Source organism: Eleutherodactylus coqui, chromosome 1 (assembly GCF_035609145.1).
Source record: "Eleutherodactylus coqui strain aEleCoq1 chromosome 1, aEleCoq1.hap1, whole genome shotgun sequence".
Lineage (NCBI taxonomy): Eukaryota > Metazoa > Chordata > Amphibia > Anura > Eleutherodactylidae > Eleutherodactylus > Eleutherodactylus coqui.
Window position 1 is genome coordinate 242455912 of NC_089837.1, and position 18976 is coordinate 242474887.

At 42.1% G+C, this 18976-nt stretch overlaps 1 protein-coding gene across 1 annotated transcript in view; it reads right to left on the reverse strand.

Annotated features, from left to right (window-relative positions):
- Positions 1–18976, reverse strand: part of TRAPPC3L (trafficking protein particle complex subunit 3L) — a 57588-nt gene that overhangs the window by 22873 nt on the left and 15739 nt on the right. The window contains exon 2 of the mRNA XM_066607330.1: positions 1540–1587. Coding sequence (XP_066463427.1) covers positions 1540–1587 — 48 coding nt within the window. The remainder of the gene's footprint in view (positions 1–1539; positions 1588–18976) is intronic.

The window sequence follows — 18976 nt, forward strand, 5'->3', positions numbered from 1 at the left end:
TATCCCACAAACAAATTATTTTCAGCTATAGATGATACATAATTCAGGTATCTGACCACAGAGGCTCCCTTTTGGCCACTTTCCATGACAGCTATAAAATGTAACATCTTGGACTACTAAAGAAAGCTTATATTAACCCTTTACACTCCAATTTCCCTGCTATCTGCACACTACCCAGCTCTTATTTAGTTTGGGTGGGAAAGCGCATTGTGGATTCCTTGGAATTACTCAACAGAAACTCATAAAAATAAACTGTCATGATGATTTTATTAGCAATTTTTGGAAAATTAAACTTGAGCTAATATGTATATTACATATGTATGTATATAATTAAATATTATTGTATAGCATTATTATATGCATAATATACATATGTATATTATATATGTATATTTCTTTATACAGGAGAGAGGTCCATCATTGAAGCTCTCTTCTGTGTATTACAGCTCTCCTCTGCATACTGTAGTGTACATATACAGAAGAGAACTTCGATGTCAGACCTCTCTCCTGTATACTGCGACATACATATACAGAAGAGAGCTCTGACATCACAGGTCTCTCCTGCATAGAGCTAGAAACATTTCGGGCCTTGGCCAATATGGGAGCTATGCAGGGAAATCTCAATGTCAGATGAGGTCCAACGACACTAGATTGTAAAGGGTAAACAAGATGGTACAGCTCAGTAGAAAGGAAGTCTCAGCAGAAACACAACCTTTATTAAAAAGAACCTGTCAGGTACTTCATTTTTTCAGGTGTTATTTATCGCATGTGGTATTAAAAGCACTCAATCTATGTACCCCTGAGGATGCCACAGAGGTTGCAATAGGGATGAGAAGATATGCTCACCTTTACATAGGTGTTTGTATCACTGTCTGACCATACCTATGCATTCTGTCAGGATTTATGTTCTCACTCTGATACTGTCACCACTTACATTACATTGTATGCACTTTATTTAACTCTTGTATCTACCGTCATCCAGGGTCACTTAAGGTAACGTTACTTAATGTTCTGTAAACATTTCTCTATGTAATTGTAGCACAGTGCTGCTTTTTTAATTGTATTTACGGTTTTGCTTTGTGTGCTGTAATATAAATTGTTTTAGTATATGTACTGTAATTATTTGGTAGACTCATTGGATGCATTGTACAACATTTGTCTTCTGTTATTTATACATGTTAAAGAGGATGTATGGCACTTATTAACAATGTAACTGGCCTGTTCTTCATTTATAAAAAATATATTGGCATAGAAAATGTAACCTGCGCTTTGTAATTTTATTAATTTACCCCAAACCTCCCAAATGATGGCATATGCACTACTGATCAGATGGTTATAGACATGGGGCAAGGGCATGATAGAATTTATTGTTGTTTGCCCAGGTCAAAAAGCGTGTCATACAACAGCTTTTTTCCTATAAGAATTCAGCTCTATTTGTATACAGATACCTTCAATTTTCCAAAGGGTGCAATTTAAAGATAAACAGAACATCTTCCACCTGGCATAATAAACAACTCAATCGAATGGAGAAGTACTTACAATGTTATGTGCTGAGGCTGAGGATGAGATAGCTGGTAAATTCCAGTCCTGAAACAGTAAATGATAAAGCAATTTCGATTAGTAATGTTATGGTTTGCTGTACACACATTCAACAAATATGCTACTGCAGTCCATTCAGTTGCACAAAAATCACTTTCTTGAGATTTTACATTTGTCCAACAAATAAATCCATGTGTCACTAATAAAGTCATGTAGAAGTCGTTGAATAAAATCCTGGCACAGAAATAGAGGTACACTACGGTGGGCTTTTATGGCTGCTGTGCGTGTCTTGTGGTGAACCTTTTTTTATTAAGTGACCAAAAATTCAGCAAACAGACTTCTGATGCTGCGGGCCATCTCTGCAAGTGTGAATCCTGCAAAGGTTTTTTTGTTTTTGTGAATTTTAATTCATAATAGGCAATGGGTTGCAGTGTGGGGGTGTCTAGTGTTCCCATTGATATTGGGGAATGATTTTGTGACAAGTATTGAACAGTACAAAAAAGAATTAAAAAGGTCAGCACTACCCAATGGAAATATAAGTATTGAACAGTACAGATGTATTCTGTTTTTATTCATTGGGGTTTATAATTTCTTTCTCTTTTTTGCCGAATGTTTGCTTATTGTATTCACTGGGATTAGTGTGGAATTGCAGTTTTCATGTAGGTCTTGGCAAACAACCGTCCATTCATAAACAGTAGGTGTAGCTGTGGGAATAATATGTGAATGCTATGGCATTTATGTATAATGTCATTGTTAATGTTGTTTTTCCTTTTGTTTTTTGGCTACAGCCAAACACCGCAGGCATGGCGCAGAAATGGAGAGGCTACCACATCCTGATGTCCTACTCCCCGGTAGGTATAAGCACAGTGCAAGTTGTTGCTTTGCTGTGTACCGCTGTCCAAAATTATTTTGCTTACCACCTTTTTTTGCTTGCAGCTCAAGCAGCTGAAGGGAAGGAAAGTCCAGCAGAATTTTTACCAGGGCCGTATTCTTCCCCGGAGCCGATGGCTCCTCTTAGGTCCCCATAGTGCATGGAGGATCCTGATGTGATGGTGGTGGAGGAGGCCTGCTCTGTGCCTGGTTAGTTTATCTCCCTTATTTAATGCTATAACACAATGCTATAATACTGTTATGAATACAGTTCTTCATAGAAATTCTGTGCACCTGTTAGTGACAATTATTTTTCATCCCACAGCGGTGTAAGGAAATCCCCCTCCCAGGTCGAGGATGCCTTATATGGAAGCCTACCGACGCCGCACTCTGCAGCATTGTCTGATGCAGTGCTAAATTAGAAGTATGCAGAAGAGGGATTTAACTATTGAGCTTCAGGTCGTTCCACTTCTTGACAATGCCATACGTTCTATACAGCGCACGCAGAATTTTGAGGAGGATCCTTTCTTTACAGTATTTCGGTGCTCACAGGGTCCATCTCATGTCATCATCATGCTAGACCATTAACTGGACTAGGCAGTAAAGTCTTTCTGTGTTCCAAGTAAAGCACAGTTTGTTGTTTACTTTTCTATAAAAACTTTAATAAGTTATAAAAACTGCGTTTATTCATCCATAAGTAATAAATTAAATACATGAAACAAAGTACAACTTATACAACTCATTAAACTATATATCAATCTTATCAGCACATCCTGCTTTAGAAGTTGCGTTTAAAGTGAGTCTGTTAGAGAGCAGGAGCAGATTGATATACAGTTTTTTGGTAAAAGAGTCAGTTTTTGTATTCTTTTGTGTTTACGCACATCCTGGCCATTGAACTGTTTGGCTCTGGACGTGCCAAGATATGAACGAATCCTAAATACAACTCATACTGAGTCTTTCACCATAAAACTACATATTAGTCATGCTCAGCTCAGCTGGCTCTATAGCATGCTACCTACAGACTCCCTTTAAATGCAACCTTGCATAGGACAAGCATCGCATACATATCATATCATTCGAGCTTGCCATGAGATTGAACCAAATGTGATCTATATTGCTCATGACAGAGAATGGCATCCTCATAGGCATGGAGAACCTGAAGGGGCTGGAGAGGTGACATCCCTGGTGCTTCAGAACTCCACGCTCTGTAGTTGATTTCCATGCTGTCCATATTTTCGCTATAGAGCATTATAGATGGGGAGTATGACAGTGTATCACGGCGTCATAAGAAATTGTGCAAGGTGCAGCGTACCATAGGATGACCCCGGACACAGAGCATTCGTTGAGGAGTGGGGAGGGTAAGGTGCTAACTTGTAACGGTGGCACTTACCACGCTCCCTCCCACACTGATGCACATAGCCTGGGCCAGGGCAGCGCTGAGCCTCTTCTGGACTCCCTAGGAGAGGGATGCCCAATAAATGGTAGAACAGGGATAGTAGTTGTCACGGGTGATGCCACCGTTACGCAACACACCAGAATGACCTTCGGCGGAGAATAAAGGAGGCGCAGACAGATATAACATACCTCAGGTCCCTGGGAACGGTCAGGGCCAGGTAAAACTTTACTTCAATATAACTCCAACAGTACAAGGCAAGGTAGACAATTTTCCAAGTGCAGGCATTTAAACAGACTTGAGTAAGAGTACCTCCACACAGGGATCCCAGACTTCAGGAGACCCGTGTGTGAACAACTTAGGATGCGTACCTCCAAGCAGCAACCCCAGACTTCAGGATGCTTGGGCGTGAGCAATTGAAGATGAGTACCTATGCACTTGGGAAGAAACACACTAATGATTTGCTCATGCTCTCTCTCTCTTTGGGGCTCACTCTTCTCTCATGCTAGAAAAATCAATCCAGGGATACACTCCTCCTCTTCCATTCTTCACTGCATGGGGGTTGAAGGTACCCCATGCAGCCAGCACTCTTGATATAGAACCCATAAAAAATGGAACCCTCAGAACTCAGAAGAACTCCTTTCCCTCTCCCAGACACATTTATAGCCTCACTCATACCACGTGACAGGACATAAATTGATACATTCACAGGCAATCTCCAGGCATTTGCAGACACTTAACCCCTCACACGCTGCAGCTGTGCAATACACATAACGAAATGACTAGACATACTTGCACTGTGCACCAACATAACACATGACATGTTTGACATTATGGAGGGGGGTAGGAAAGCAAAGGCCTCATCTCCAATGAATACGCAATTTAAATTTGCTTTGGTATCTGCATTGCTCAGTAGTCCTAGTTTGTCTGCTTGCAACATCTCCATGAATTTGGTGTGCTCCAAAACACCACCATTGGATACTCGCCCATTCTTGCAAACATCTACCATCAAGAATTCATAGCATTCACAAGGGCCATCAAGGTTAAACTAAATTAGCCCTTGTAGTTGTAGCTTTACAATCCTGAGTTTTCAGGATCCTAACTAGAGATGAGCTAACCTACTCGGCCATGCCCCTTTTTCGCCCGAGTACCACGATTTTCGAGTACTTCTGTACTCGGGCGAAAAGATTCGGGGGGCGCCGTGGGTGAGTGGGGAGTGGGGGGGAGAGGGAGAGAGAGAGGGATCCCCCCTGTTCCCCGCTGCTAACCCCGTGCTGCCATGCCTCCCCCGCCCCCCGGCGCCCCCCGAATCTTTTCACCCGAGTACTGAAGTACTCGAAAATCGCGGTGCTCGATCGAGTAAATACTCGAAACGAGTACATTCGCTCATCTCTAATCCTAACATGTTTGCCATCCAGGGCCCCACCACATTTGATGATCAAATTCCTTAGCAACATTCTCCACTCCTGCATGGTTCTTGGGAACTGTAGAAAAATAAATTTGGTTACAAGAATTAATACAGCAGTGAAGCTCACAAGAAAACATTTATCAACCACTTTGCGCTACATTCTGCTAGGTTTCCTATACAGGAGCGTAACACTGCACATTACATGCCCTAGTATTGTGCAATTCTCTGTCAAAAATAGGGAATGCAGACAGGGCTTAGGTCCTGAGGAAAGGAAATTTTTTAAATTTGCACAGGTTTAAGAGACATGTAAATATGTCCTTAAAGTCAAAAGTTTTTGCTCAACTATGGGATTGCACAACAATATTCCTCACTCAAATTGCTTGCTTAAAAGCTGCTAAGTGTTCTTCAGACCAGAAAAGTATCAACCTACCTTGAAATACTATGCTTTAAGACTTCTGACTACTGCATCACAAGTTTCCAGAATAATAGCGCTCAGAGAATTAACGGAGATGGCAGCTGAGAACTTCAGGTCTCGCAGGGATCTACTGATAGTCAAGAAACGCAAAGCCACCACCAACCGCTGTTCTGCTGAGATAACTTCACGCATAACGGTGTTTTGCTTCTCAATGAACAGTTTCACAAATGTCAACAAAACAGAAAATGACTCCGTAGACATGTGCAAAAAAGTTCTGAAATCCTCTGGGTTGTTCTCCTGCATTTCTGTTAAAAGTTCAATGTGTGACAAGCTGTCTCTTTGCTGCAGCCACTGTTTTTGGAAAAGCTTTCCACTGACACTTGCGGGGACATTCTTCTTCTTCCTCCATCGCCGCTACGTGCTCTATGATTTCTGCGCTGCCACCTGTGAGCCATTTTCATTCTCAACTTCAATGGGTACTACAATGTTTGTTCCCTGCAACAGAGAGGTAAGGTAACAGTATTCAGACAGCTACTAGAGGCTACATGGGGATTGCGTTAAGGTCTAATTCCCACAGGTCCACGCATCATATGACGCAGTTGGCGCGTCATGTGACGCTGTGGGTGTGTCATATGACGCTGCCAGCGCATTATGTGCTGTACTGCGCATGCGCGCCGGCACGGGATGCGGGACATCGGGCAGTGGATTCGGAGGTGAGTATGGGGTCTTATGGGGGGCGCTGTGACGGACTCTGCTGTGGAATTTCGCTTGCGGAGCCCGTCACGGCCGTGGGCACTAGGTCTAACAGAACATACAAGCAAGCAAACTCACCTTTGTAGTTAGAAGCATTTACTCTTACAAATATATGCTTAAAGAAGTTGCAAACTTGCAGGCAACCTAATAAAGTAAAATTCTCGCAGTAGAGAAAAGATACGGTAGCGTAACCTTTACAGGTGAAGGGAATGGCAAATAAGCACTAAAGGTTTTTGTGTAGTTCCTGTGGTGTATGTTTTAATGGTCGATGATTTAATAGCCAATGGTAGAGCACTTAGAAGTCATGTAAAAAGACTTGCGTTTGTTCTCCTGGCAGCCTATTGCTAAACTTTTTGTGGTGCATGAAAAAACACCCTGACAACCAATCAACCCTCCCCTCAAGTCATTCGAACAACTAAATGAGGGCTGATTAAACCGAACGACAATCGAACAAACCAACCATGATTTTTACTTCTGTTAAAATTGAACAACTGACGAGAAGTGTATGATTCTCGTTAGTCATTCAGTGGTCAGTTCACGTAACAATAATCATTCCCTTTCGCTTGTTTGAGCAAATTTGAACAACAATCATTTAGTTTAAATAGCCCATTACCCTTGTGTACAGTCAGAGAGAAAAGTCTGCATAATAATATGACAGAAGAATAAACTATTTATGTATTAATACGTCACAGAAGGAGAAATATAAAAACAGAAAATGGCCATATACTTACTGACTAAGGAGGGCAGATAGCTGCATCCTCTCATCATGCAGGCCATTTTCTGTGATTGTATTCATGTAATAATAAGATGATTTCAAGGTATGGTTGATAAAAGTGGTTGTACAAATTATAGGGTGTACTTATTTTTGCCCACCTGTTTTTTGAATACTGATTTACTTTTTGGGAAAAATGCCTACATATTAAATACGTCCATAATATGGATCTGCAATACAGATGTATGACAGACGAAATTGCATCAATACCAGTATTTATTCTGCACTAGCTTTCTTTGGTTTTATTTTCTATTTGGCAAAAACTAATCCATTTTTTTGATAAAGAGATAATACCAATGCTTGCAAATACAGAGGCAAATACAGATGAAATGCTGATAAAATATGGATAGTTTTAATCGCTTTCCATAGATTTAATGGGCATATTACATCCATAAAATGGATGAAAGTAGAACATGCTGCATTTTTGCAAGTACATATGTATTTTATATGCCCATGTAAATAGATTGGCAGATTATCAATAGCTCCATATTATGGTCTGCAAAACACAAATCAAGCACAGATTTGGAATATACTCACCTGAAAGAGGCCTTACAAAAGATCTCACTTTTATTCATAATAACTCATTAAGCTACTGTAAAAACTGGACAGATCACATAATTATAGGTGGAACTCAGGGCTCAGTCACACAGGCGCATCCGGGCGCCAATGCACCCGTCTTCCTGCACGAAGAAGACGACCGCACTGCAGGTGCGGACGACTCTCCGCAGCCTCGAAAGAAAGAACACATGACCTGCAGGAAGACGGATGCATCGGCGCCTGGATGCGCCCGTGTGACTGAGCCCTCACATGAATGTTAACATCCACGTAAGTTTTGATATACAGTACTACATTCATATAAGAGTGTTGATAATTGGTTTATATGCGTGTATCATGTACCTTTTTTTTCCTAAGCCTTTAATAAGCACCTAACCTTTCAAGTGACTTTTCAGAATAAGTTATCACGTATGTGTAGAGCAGTAGCACAATTTCTGGCCATTTTATGACTTGTATCCTGCATGTTTCACTAGTTTTTCTTTCTGCAGGCTCCATTTCCATTTCCCTGAGCTGGTAGTGGAAACTAACTGCTATAATGTTTTTCATACACTACACACATAGAGAAGAGATGATTCTGCTACCAAATCATTACAGGTTATATCCAGCCTCATAAAGCCTCAGCAGCAATACTGAGCAGTGTAGATATGATTCCAGTTGCTGTGACACAGTAAAACATTGAGCTACAGCTTGAAAGGTGAGAAGTGAGACATCATATAATTAGCATTTTTTTAAATACAAGGCTGTGGCTACACATACTTTTGCAACATAACAGCTTTATTAGCAGATGTTACTTTGTTCTTTTGTCATTTTTAAGTCTTATTAAAGTTACATGTGTGGCTTTCAAATAACTCAATGTATTCTTATGCCTGCAATTGTTGTGAGAATTGCCATCACATTTATCAAGCTGTTATCACTTTGCAACCTCCTCTTCAAAAACATTTAAATTCACTGTGGTTCAACATCATTATACAATATGGAAATGTTCATTAGACAAAACTTTTTTTTTTACCACTAATACTGTATGGGGGAACGATAGAAGCACTATTGCTGTTCTGGTGCACAATGGGGGCACTATTATTGTGTAGGGGCACAAAGGGAGTAGTTGTACTGTGTGTGGCTTCAAGGGGCAATATTAGTGTTTCAAGGGCACTGTTACTCCATGGGAGGCATTTTTACCATCTGCTGGATGGAGTACTTGTGTAGAGGTGGGGATATGCTAGAAAAGCAAGGAGCCTAAAGAAGCTTGTGTATTAAATTCTGAAGAGATAAGTTGTAACTGAAAGAAGTGGTATCTGGGCCAGATGGAGAGGAAACATGAAAGTAAATAACCCAAATCAGAGACGATGTAACCCATAAGCCACTTTAATTTTACTATAATTGTAAGCTCTGCAGACAATTTGTAAGGCTTGCAAGCTGCAGAGAAGCTCAGGTCTATAATTTGCCCTAAGGCCCATTTGACTCTAGCTACTCTACTGTATGTAGGTTTTTGCACAGTATATTAACCTGCTGACTTACTACGACTTAAAGGTCAGGCAGCAACCTGCTCCTGTTATTATCAGACTCCCTGGTGGGATGGATGCATGAACATTTAAAATAAGAACAATTCGGCTATGTTCAGAAAGCAGAATTTCTGTCAAAACACCTGCGTTGGTTTTGGCACGGATCCACATGTGGAATTTGTTCTGTCAATGGAAAACTCGGCATGTGGAATTCCGACGCAGAATCGATGTGGCACTTCCTTTTAGTTTCCGCGTTGGTATCCTGCACATGGCAGAAATTTGACAATGTTTTTTTGAGGCAGATTTCATGCTGAAAATTCAGCAGCAAATTCAGCTGTGTTCGCATACCCTTATTGGAGAAGGACTGGACTTGCTGGAGAACAATGTTATTACAACACTTCTCCTCCTTCAACTCCTGGTTGTCTCCTATGCCATCGGCTGTAAAAATGGTGCCTTATAATTAAAGGGGTTGTCCCGCGAAAGCAAGTGGGGTTATACACTTCTGTATGGCCATATTAATGCACTTTGTAATGTACATTGTGCATTAATTATGAGCCATACAGAAGTTATCAGAAGTTATTCACTTACCTGTTCCGTTGCTAGCGTCCTCGTCTCCATGGTGCCGTCTAATTTTCAGCGTCTAATCGCCGGAGTTAGACTTTACAATGCTGCATGATCTTTGGAGGGCGACAATGCTACGTCTCTGGAGCAGGGGAATGTAAAAAATACCACACCTGGCTTCCTGACACGTCCCGTAAATGCGATATCAAGCTGTAGAACTCAGCCCAATATCGCGCTTGCCAACGTGCAATGTTCCTGCAGGTGCAAGGCATTTTTGTGTTAAAACCGCCTTGCATCACTTCAGGATCGCAGAGTGTTTTTCATTGTTTTCAATGGATAAACCTCCTATCACACTCGTGTGCACCTTGCACGTCATGGAATGCTGTGCCCTCCCCATGGAAAACAATGGGTGATGCATTCTGAGGGAACGCTCTAAGATAGAGCATGCCGCGGTTTTGAAAAATAGCTCAAGTGTATGACCCCATTCAAAAGAATGGGGTTCATATTCGAGCGAGATTTGTGCATTTCGCAACACACAAATCTTGAACGATTTTCTCAGAGTGTGAGTGCTGTGGGAGCCTGACAGTTTCCCTTTAATATTTGGCTGGATATAGTTGAGAGTGTAAAAATTAGAGCTAAAAAAGCTTCAACAAAACAACCCATAATGCTTTTGTACTTTTATTAATGTTCTCTATGGGTACACAAAGGAAGCATCAATATTTAACAATGAGCAACTAAAAGCATTTGGATGTGACACAGCAATATTATGGTTCTTTTTAACTACATGACTTGAATATAATCCAAAATAAGCCACTTGCTGCAGAGTTCAAGATAAATGAAATGTCCTTGAAGAAAATGCACACTGTGTAAGATGGTCTGGCATATGTAAAATGGTTTATATATTATATTTAAATATATAACACAAATATGATAAATTAAATGTGACTGTATTAAAACTGGCAGCACCAATAATATCCTCCGTACGGTACTAATGACATTTAATCAAACTACCTTTTTCAAACCTATCAATGTCCACAACTAGGCTCTTTACTATATAAATGGTATGTGTCAAGCCTTCACTGGTAACATTTTTAAAGGACTTGTGTGCCAAGTGCAGTACTGGACTCATCTGCATCTCCAAACTTTTTTCAGGATAATTACACAAAGTTTTTTTCGTTCTTTATTTTTATTTTGTTTAAAAAAGGAAAATAGTAGGGCAGTTTTTATACTTCTCGTTCCTCTAGACATCTTCTGTCTCAAAAGACTGCAAGAAAATTACCATAAAAACCGCTCCTTACCAAAAACAAAACAAATAAAAAACTGTGTCAAACCATGCTTAGGGCTCAGTCAGACAAGTGTGCATTTGTGCGCATCTGTGCTGCGAAAAAAAATGCGCTGCACAGATGTGCAAAATGCGCTCAGCCATTCATTGAATGACAGCTGAGCGCTGCCTGTGATTGGTCACAGGCAGCGCTCAGCCAATCACAGGCAGCACTCAGCCATTTATTCAATTCAATCAAACCCAGTTCTTTCAGGAGGCAGGGATTTTTAAATCCCCGCCTGCTGAAAGAGCTTCAGAACAGTACTGGGGACCAAGCGACAAGACGTGTTGGAGCCCCGACAGCGGCAGAGAGGTGATATATATTTTTATTTATTTTTTACACCAGCTAGGGATGGTTTTCAGGGAAGAGCTTATATTCCAAGCCCTTCCCCTAAAATCACTGTGGGGCTTGCCTGCATCCCATTGCTTTCAATGGAGTGGCTGCAGCAATAGCCCCATTGAAAGAAATGGGAGAAGATCGCGATCCTCTGCCACAGCTGTCACAGTGTTCAGTGATGAGGTGACCCCCTGTGGAGATATTTTATGTGCAGCACGAACCTTCCCCGCGCAGAGATGTCCTATCTTTTGCAGGTGCAAGTGTTTTGTGCCTGTAAAAGATGGACATCTGAACACTAAATAGGGAACCAATGGTTCTGTTAGACACGCTTTTTTTTTTTGCACACATAGGCACGCAAAAAAAAACGCTTGCCTGACTCCGCCCTTAGGGTGCCATTACATGCTAGTGGCTAGCGCTTAAATTTTCCTTGGCAATTGCCTTGCTGCACTTGTAAGCTCAAATGCAGACCAGCAGTTGTAAGGAAAAACCTAAGCACTAGTGGATGCTGCTGGCACTCGTGTAATGCCAGGCTGAGTGTGGTTTCACACATAGTGCATCAAAACCTGCCACAGAAAAACTACAGCTTTTTATGCCTACTGTTTTCATCGAAAGCCAGAAGTAGAACCAGAAGGAGAAGTATAAGTCTTTCCTTTATATTTCCCATGCCTTCTGTATCCACTTCTGGCTTTAGCTCAACAAACTGCATTAAAAACTGCCACAGAGTGTAAAAACGCTTATGGCTACTCAGCTACAGTCATATTGCAGAACTTGGTCTGGAGTACTCTACTAAAGATATATAGCAGTGGGTTTTCTGTCTATAAGAATTAATTTGATATACAAATACCACATGTTTGTTATTAATTGAACTGTTGGTCAGTTTGAATTATGTTTTTTCATTGGGTATTTTTCTATGCCAGGTTTCTATGTCAAAGGTTTATCACTGTCAACATGACGATATATATATATTTCATGTATTCTTAACATCATACATCACAATCAAGGGCACCCCGTCTATGAGGAGAGTTACGCACTCTGCCTCAGGCAGTGCCCCTTCCCAAATGCAGGGGATGGCAATTCTGCTGCCTGCATTCAGGCCCATACTTGTAATCTTCCCGATTCGACAGATTCTTAGAGGGTCACACTGCTCCCAGGGATGAGAGGGCTGTCGACAGCCTGCTGATTCTCTGGCTGAATTTGAGGTTAGTGGTATTCGCGTCAGGGATTCAAGCATCGATACAATTAACAGAGGTAGTGCCAGTGGCAGAAGCCACGCTGAGCATCCTGCAATGTCGCTCATCGCCTTCACTCTCTCCAGCTCTCTACCGGTCAACGTTCACTTTTAGGAAGAAAGCACTCAGCACTGCATGGCGGTTCCTCTCACTTTCTCAGTCCTCCAGGTCAACAGCGGGAAAGCCTGGGTAAACTGGGCCCAGGGTACACAAAAGGCAATCACTAAGCCTCTTCCATCCTGGGGTCCCTTGTAGGACAAGACACAATTTCTCCTAATCACCAGAAGTCTCCACTCTCAGACTCCATAGCTCCAACTTTCTTGGACTCACTAGACTAACTTGCATACACCTTGCAATCACATATATATTACATGGTCACGTGACACATGACATGATACATTTTCCAGACCTACCCCAGACAGTAATCCATTCAGTGCTGCAGAGGTGCAATACACATAAAATTCATGCAACATAGAAGACACTCATAACACATAGGCACAAGACAAATGTATTCATACTTATGGAGGGGCCCTGTTAACTCTGGGTCACTACAACCGTATGGCTATTGTGAGGGATTAGCGTTAAGACAAGGTAGCGGCCTGGGCGTCCACGGCCAGAGACAGTGACACCAGGAAATAAAGTTCTTTAGTCCAGGCTTCGCCTGGGTTTATTGCAGCATAAATAAAGTAAAACAGGCCTTAACGCCAGGCCAACATAAAATTAACACCTGCTCGTCTGAGCACTTTCTATACATAGACCAGCCCTGACTACTCCCTTGAAAAAACACTGCTTGCTGCGCACAGCCAGTCTGGTCCTCAGACCTGCAGAATTCTCACCACCTCCTGGGCTAGCCGGGCTCCTAGCTCAACTGAGCCATCTCTCTGGCTCTCTCAGTCAACATCTTCTTGGTGTGGAGGTTAGGGGCGTCTCCCTGTAAACCTCTAGCCTTCTCAGCCACACACCTCTTAAGACCTGCAGGCCCAGGGTTTTATAAGGACTGGTACCAGACTCACCTGGTACGTGGGAGTGGCCATCCCACCCTTCGCTTTGACCACTCCAGGAAAAGCCAGCCAGGACTATGCAGCTTGCAGCCACTTACAAACCACACTGTGTCAGTAACTTAGTGTTACTGACACACAAATGCTGGCTTCCTCCACCAAGCCCAGGCCGCTCGGTGGCATGTCTCCGCCCTCCAGCACTTTGTCAGTCACTGTCTCACACTATATAGTATCACAGGGTGACAGTATGGCTATATAGTACTATAGGGGGTCACTATGGCACTATGGTTATATATTACAACAGGGGGTCACTATAGCTCCTTATTTACTACAGGGAGACATTGAGGGCCATTGTTCATTACAGGGGGGCAGTGCAGCTTGTTATTTATTACGCAGGGGGGTCCTGTGAGTTGCAATGTTATAGAGTATTTAGGGGGAACTATGTGTGCCACTATTAAAAGAGATTACGGATATGAAAAAGCAAAGTGTCAAAGTAATCTGTGTGTCAGACTCTGAAGAGACAAGTTGTGTCCAGAAGTTGTCATGTTGATTAGCAATCGATGGAGAAGAAATCGACAAAGCGTATTAGAGATGATGCCCTGTCCAGTCACAATGTCATTGTTTTTTCTGCCACTGGCTACCTCTGAACAGTCATGTAGTCACTGTATGGTCTGTAGAAGGATGATGGGTAATAGCATTCTTCTTTGTTAACTGACAACTCCCATTATACTTTAGCATTGTTCAGATCATATTAGGAAGTATAAAATGAAATAGCAGGGGCTGACTTGACTTTACAGTTTATCTATTTATTGATCATAGAATCATAGAATGGTAGAGTTGGAAGGGACCTCCAGGGTCATCTGGTCCAACCCCCTGCTCAGTGCAGGATTTACTAAATCACCCCAGACAGATATTTGTCCAGCTTTTGTTTGAACATTTCCATTGAAGGAGAACTCACCACCTCCCGTGGTAACCTGTTCCACTCATTGATCACCCTCACTGTCAGAAAGTTTTTTTCTAATATCTAATTTGTGTCTCCTCCTTTTCAGTTTCATCCCATTGCTTCTAGTCCTTCCTTGTGGAAATGAGAATAGGGCTGATCCCTCTGCACTGTGACAACCCTTCAGATATTTGTAGACGGCTATTAAGTCTCCTCTCAGCCTTCTTTTTTCCAAGCTAAACATTCCCAGATTATTTAACCGTTCCTCATAGGACATGATTTGCAAACCATTCATCATCTTGGTAACTGTTCTCTGTATTTGCTCCAGTTTGTCTATGTCTTTTTTAAAGTGGGGTGCCCAGAACTGGTATTCCAGATGAGGTCTAACTAAGGAAGAGTAGAAATAATTACCTCACGTGATCTTGACTCTATGCTTCTCCTAATACATCCCAGAATTGTGTTTCAGTCTATGATCTATTAGTATACCCAAGTCTTTTTCACATGTGTTGCTCCTTAGCTCAATTCCTCCCTTTATGTATGTGCTTTTTTCATTTTTCTTGCCCAGATGTAGGACTTTGCATTTCTCCTTGTTAAATACCATTCTGTTAGTCGCTGTGCCAGCTTTTCTAGATCTTTTTGAATACTCTCTCTCTCTCTCTTCCCTAGTGTTAGCTATCCCTCCTAGCTTTGTTTCGTCAGCAAATGTGATCAGTTTCCCATCAATTCCTTCCTCCAGATCATTTATAAAAACGTTGAACAACACTAGGCCTAGGACAGAGCCTTGTGGTACCCCACTTGATACATTCTTCCATTTGGATGTACAGCCATTTATGGGCACTCTGTGAGTCCGATCACTCAGCCAGTTGTGAATCCACTCAACAGTTGCCTTGTTAATGCCATATTTGGTCATTTTTTCAATAAGTATGGTATGAGATACTTTGTCAAATGCTTTACTAAGGTCAAGGTAAACTTTATCCACCACATTTCCCTGATCAACCCAGTCAGTGATACAGTCATAGAAGGAAATTAGATTTGTCTGGCATGACTTGTTTGTGACAAACCCATGCTGGCTCTGGTTAATTACTCCAACTGAATCTGCATCGTCACATTCTAAAATGTATAACATTTCTATTTTTCCAGCAACAGAGCTATGTGATGTCTTGTTTTTTGCAGAAAGAGTTATAGTTTTTATTGAGTTACGTGTGACTTTTGGATTGATTTTTGTGTTTTTTGGGAGGCGAACAAAACAAAAATAGGAATTTTGACATTACTTTCAAAAACTATTTTTATGGCATTGACCATGCATGATAAGTAACAAAATATTTTCAATGTTTGAGTTGTTACAAGCATGGTAATACCCAGAGGTGTAACGTGAAGCTCCCGGGCCCCGATGCAAAACTTGTAACAGGGCCCCCAACTATAATGCTTTACTTATAGTACTGGGTTCCCTATATGGAGAAGAGAGGCCTTATGGGCCCCCTAAGGCTCCTGGGCCCGGGTGCAACCGCATCCCCTGCATCCTCTATAGTTACGCCCCTGGTAATACCTATTATGTGTTGATTTTTAAAGCATTTTATCTATTCAAAATAGGTTTTGTGGGGAAAATGTGTTTGTTTGTTTTTTTCCTTTAAATTAAACTTTATTAAACTTTTTTTTATGCAATTTTTTAGTCCCTGAAGAGGGCTTGAAGATGTGACTGCTTGATTATTTTGTTATGTTCAGTGCAGGTCTTATTCACCTTGCTCACATGAAAGTAACATATTTAAGGATAAAGGGAAGAATATAGGGTTATACACACACACGATCTGCAATGTTCACACCAAAAATAAATCGAATGTGCAAGCAACAAATGGAAAACAGGGATATAGACCCTACACCAACACCAGCTGTCAAAATACCTATCAAATGCACTACCACAACAAGGCAGATGGGAATATAAATAAGTATGAGGTATTAATTAGTATTTTGGCCAAAGTACCTAAGTTCAGTCTATGTTGTCTTGTGAATACCTACACTATGGCCGCCTGCAGACGGCCGGGTTGGATCCCGCTGCGAGAATTCTGCAGAGGCCCGCGGCTCACCCGTTCCCGGCGTCTACCGTCTCTGCTATGCGCCGGCTGCCGGCCAGCCGGCGCATGCGCAGGGCGGGGCTGGCCCGGCACTACTGACATTTCTGTGCGGGCCTCTGCGAGACCCGCACAGAAGTAGAACATGCCGTGATTTGTTTTCAGCGTGCGTTTTCACATAGACAAATCGCATCTGTGTGCAAAGAATTGCATTTTGCAATGCAATCCTATGCAGGTGTGCACAGGCGGAAATTCTGTGGGAAATCCCGCTGCAGAATTTACGCCTGTGTGCAGGGGGCCTAACAAGAGAACTAAACCCAGGAAAGGTCTTACAAGTGGGTGATTGTCCCAATAAGGACAGCGCCACACTGATACCTAGGGACACCTGTCTCAACCTAGATAGGAATAGGCAGGGGAATACCAACATAGGACATAACACACATCAGATGTCTGCACACCTACAGACACAGGGGAGTCCAAGCCAGTATGCATACATACACCAAAACAGACATAGTTTAAATGTCCACACCCACACACGTAAGGGACAGAGTATCAAACTTCACCCATCTGACAGAGATGGAAGAAGGTATCAGGCATCACCCATCTGGCAGCGTAAAGGACATCCAATGTTTGGAAACACACCTGACAGAAGGGTAAGGAAGTCAGGGCCTGCAGAATGTGCAAACAGGGTAATTAGGTGTCCAGACCGTCTTCAGGAAGAGTGTAGAAGAACAACACAAACTAGCATGCATGACTCCAAACACCAGAGTTCTGAGAGGGAAAGATGAGGAATGGATATTGAACAGCACCATCTAGTAAGAAGGGCTGGTATTTACATATACAGATGCATGGTGATTGGCTGGCTTGAGGACTCCACACCATCAGCCAGCCAAATCAACCACACCTACAGCAGTGTGCTCCTGGAAGAATACAGTACTAGAGGTCCCAGGATCACGTGACACTTGGACAGTACACTGAATTACTTATGTAGTGCATTTTACTAAGCCTATGACAGCAGCTTATTAGACTCTGTCAGAGGCAGGGTCTAGTAGGCTGAGTTACATGGCAGACATGGAGGCTTTTGTCAGACTGCCACCTGCCATGAGAACTCATTGGTACCTTACAATCGCACAGCATGGCGCTGATGGATGACAAAAAAGCGCTCTCACTGTTAACTACTTACATGCTGAAGTTACAATTGTGGCGTATAAGGGGTTAAACTGCCATGGTCTGAGGTTTCTCTGCTTCTGGGGGTTAGAGCAGGAGCCTGGCAGTCAGTAGTCAGTCAAGCCACCGCCTTAAAAAGATGTGTGTACAGGTTTAAAGACCATTAGGGAGGTCATTAGAAAGGCATATTGGCCATCACTAAAAGGTCACATGGCTGTGTATTTGGGCTGTGAGCTGTTTATGTATTCCAGGGAGAGTATGTGGCCCCATAAAAACCTATAAGGCTATTCAGAAATCCGAGTTTTCTTACACATACTGATCATCTGTGCAAAAACAAACATTGCACGTCCCATCCTCGTACGTCAATAGGACTTGCAATGTGCAGGGTCCAAGGAGATTGGATAGCACACAGACGAGTATCACTGTGTCAAATGCAAGTTGCGCTTCAGTTTGTTGGGTACAACATGCATCTGGCCTAAAACTACCTGCCTAATATTATGTAGGTCCCCCTAATGCCAAAGAACAATGAAGTGTATGTTCTTTGTTATGTAGCATCAAGACATTAACAGCAGATCCTTTAAGTCCTATAGGTTGTGAGGTGGGGCCTCCACAAATCAGATTTATTTTTCAAGCACATTCCACAGATGATCAGTCAGACTGAAAAGTGAGCTCTGGAGAATTCAGAGGACAAGTCAACAGTTTGAACACTGTCATGTTCTTTAAATCATTCCCGAAAAATTGTAGCAGGGTGAATTATCTTGTTGAAATAGGCCACCACCATGAAGGAATACCATTGCCAGGAAGGGGGTACTTAGTTTGCAATAAATTTGATAGGGGATAAGTGTCTGATATTGTGTATATGTAGTAAGCTCCACTGAGCCTGCATGTTTATGGGGGAGTTGTAAATGACAGCTGTTGGTCAAACCAGCGTTGGGCCAACACCTATCTAAAGTGTATGGATAGCAGCTTTAATCTGACTCATCAATAGGCAACATGAGCACTAAATGGCCTAGGGCAGCATGAACTTTAAATACAGCCCTAGCTCCCGCGGGCAACAAGTTAGGACCTCACTTCAGTGCTAACTTGTTAAGAAGTTTCTGGACTGCAATTTGGTTCCTTCACACAAATGGGCTGCATCAGGCTATATGCAGAA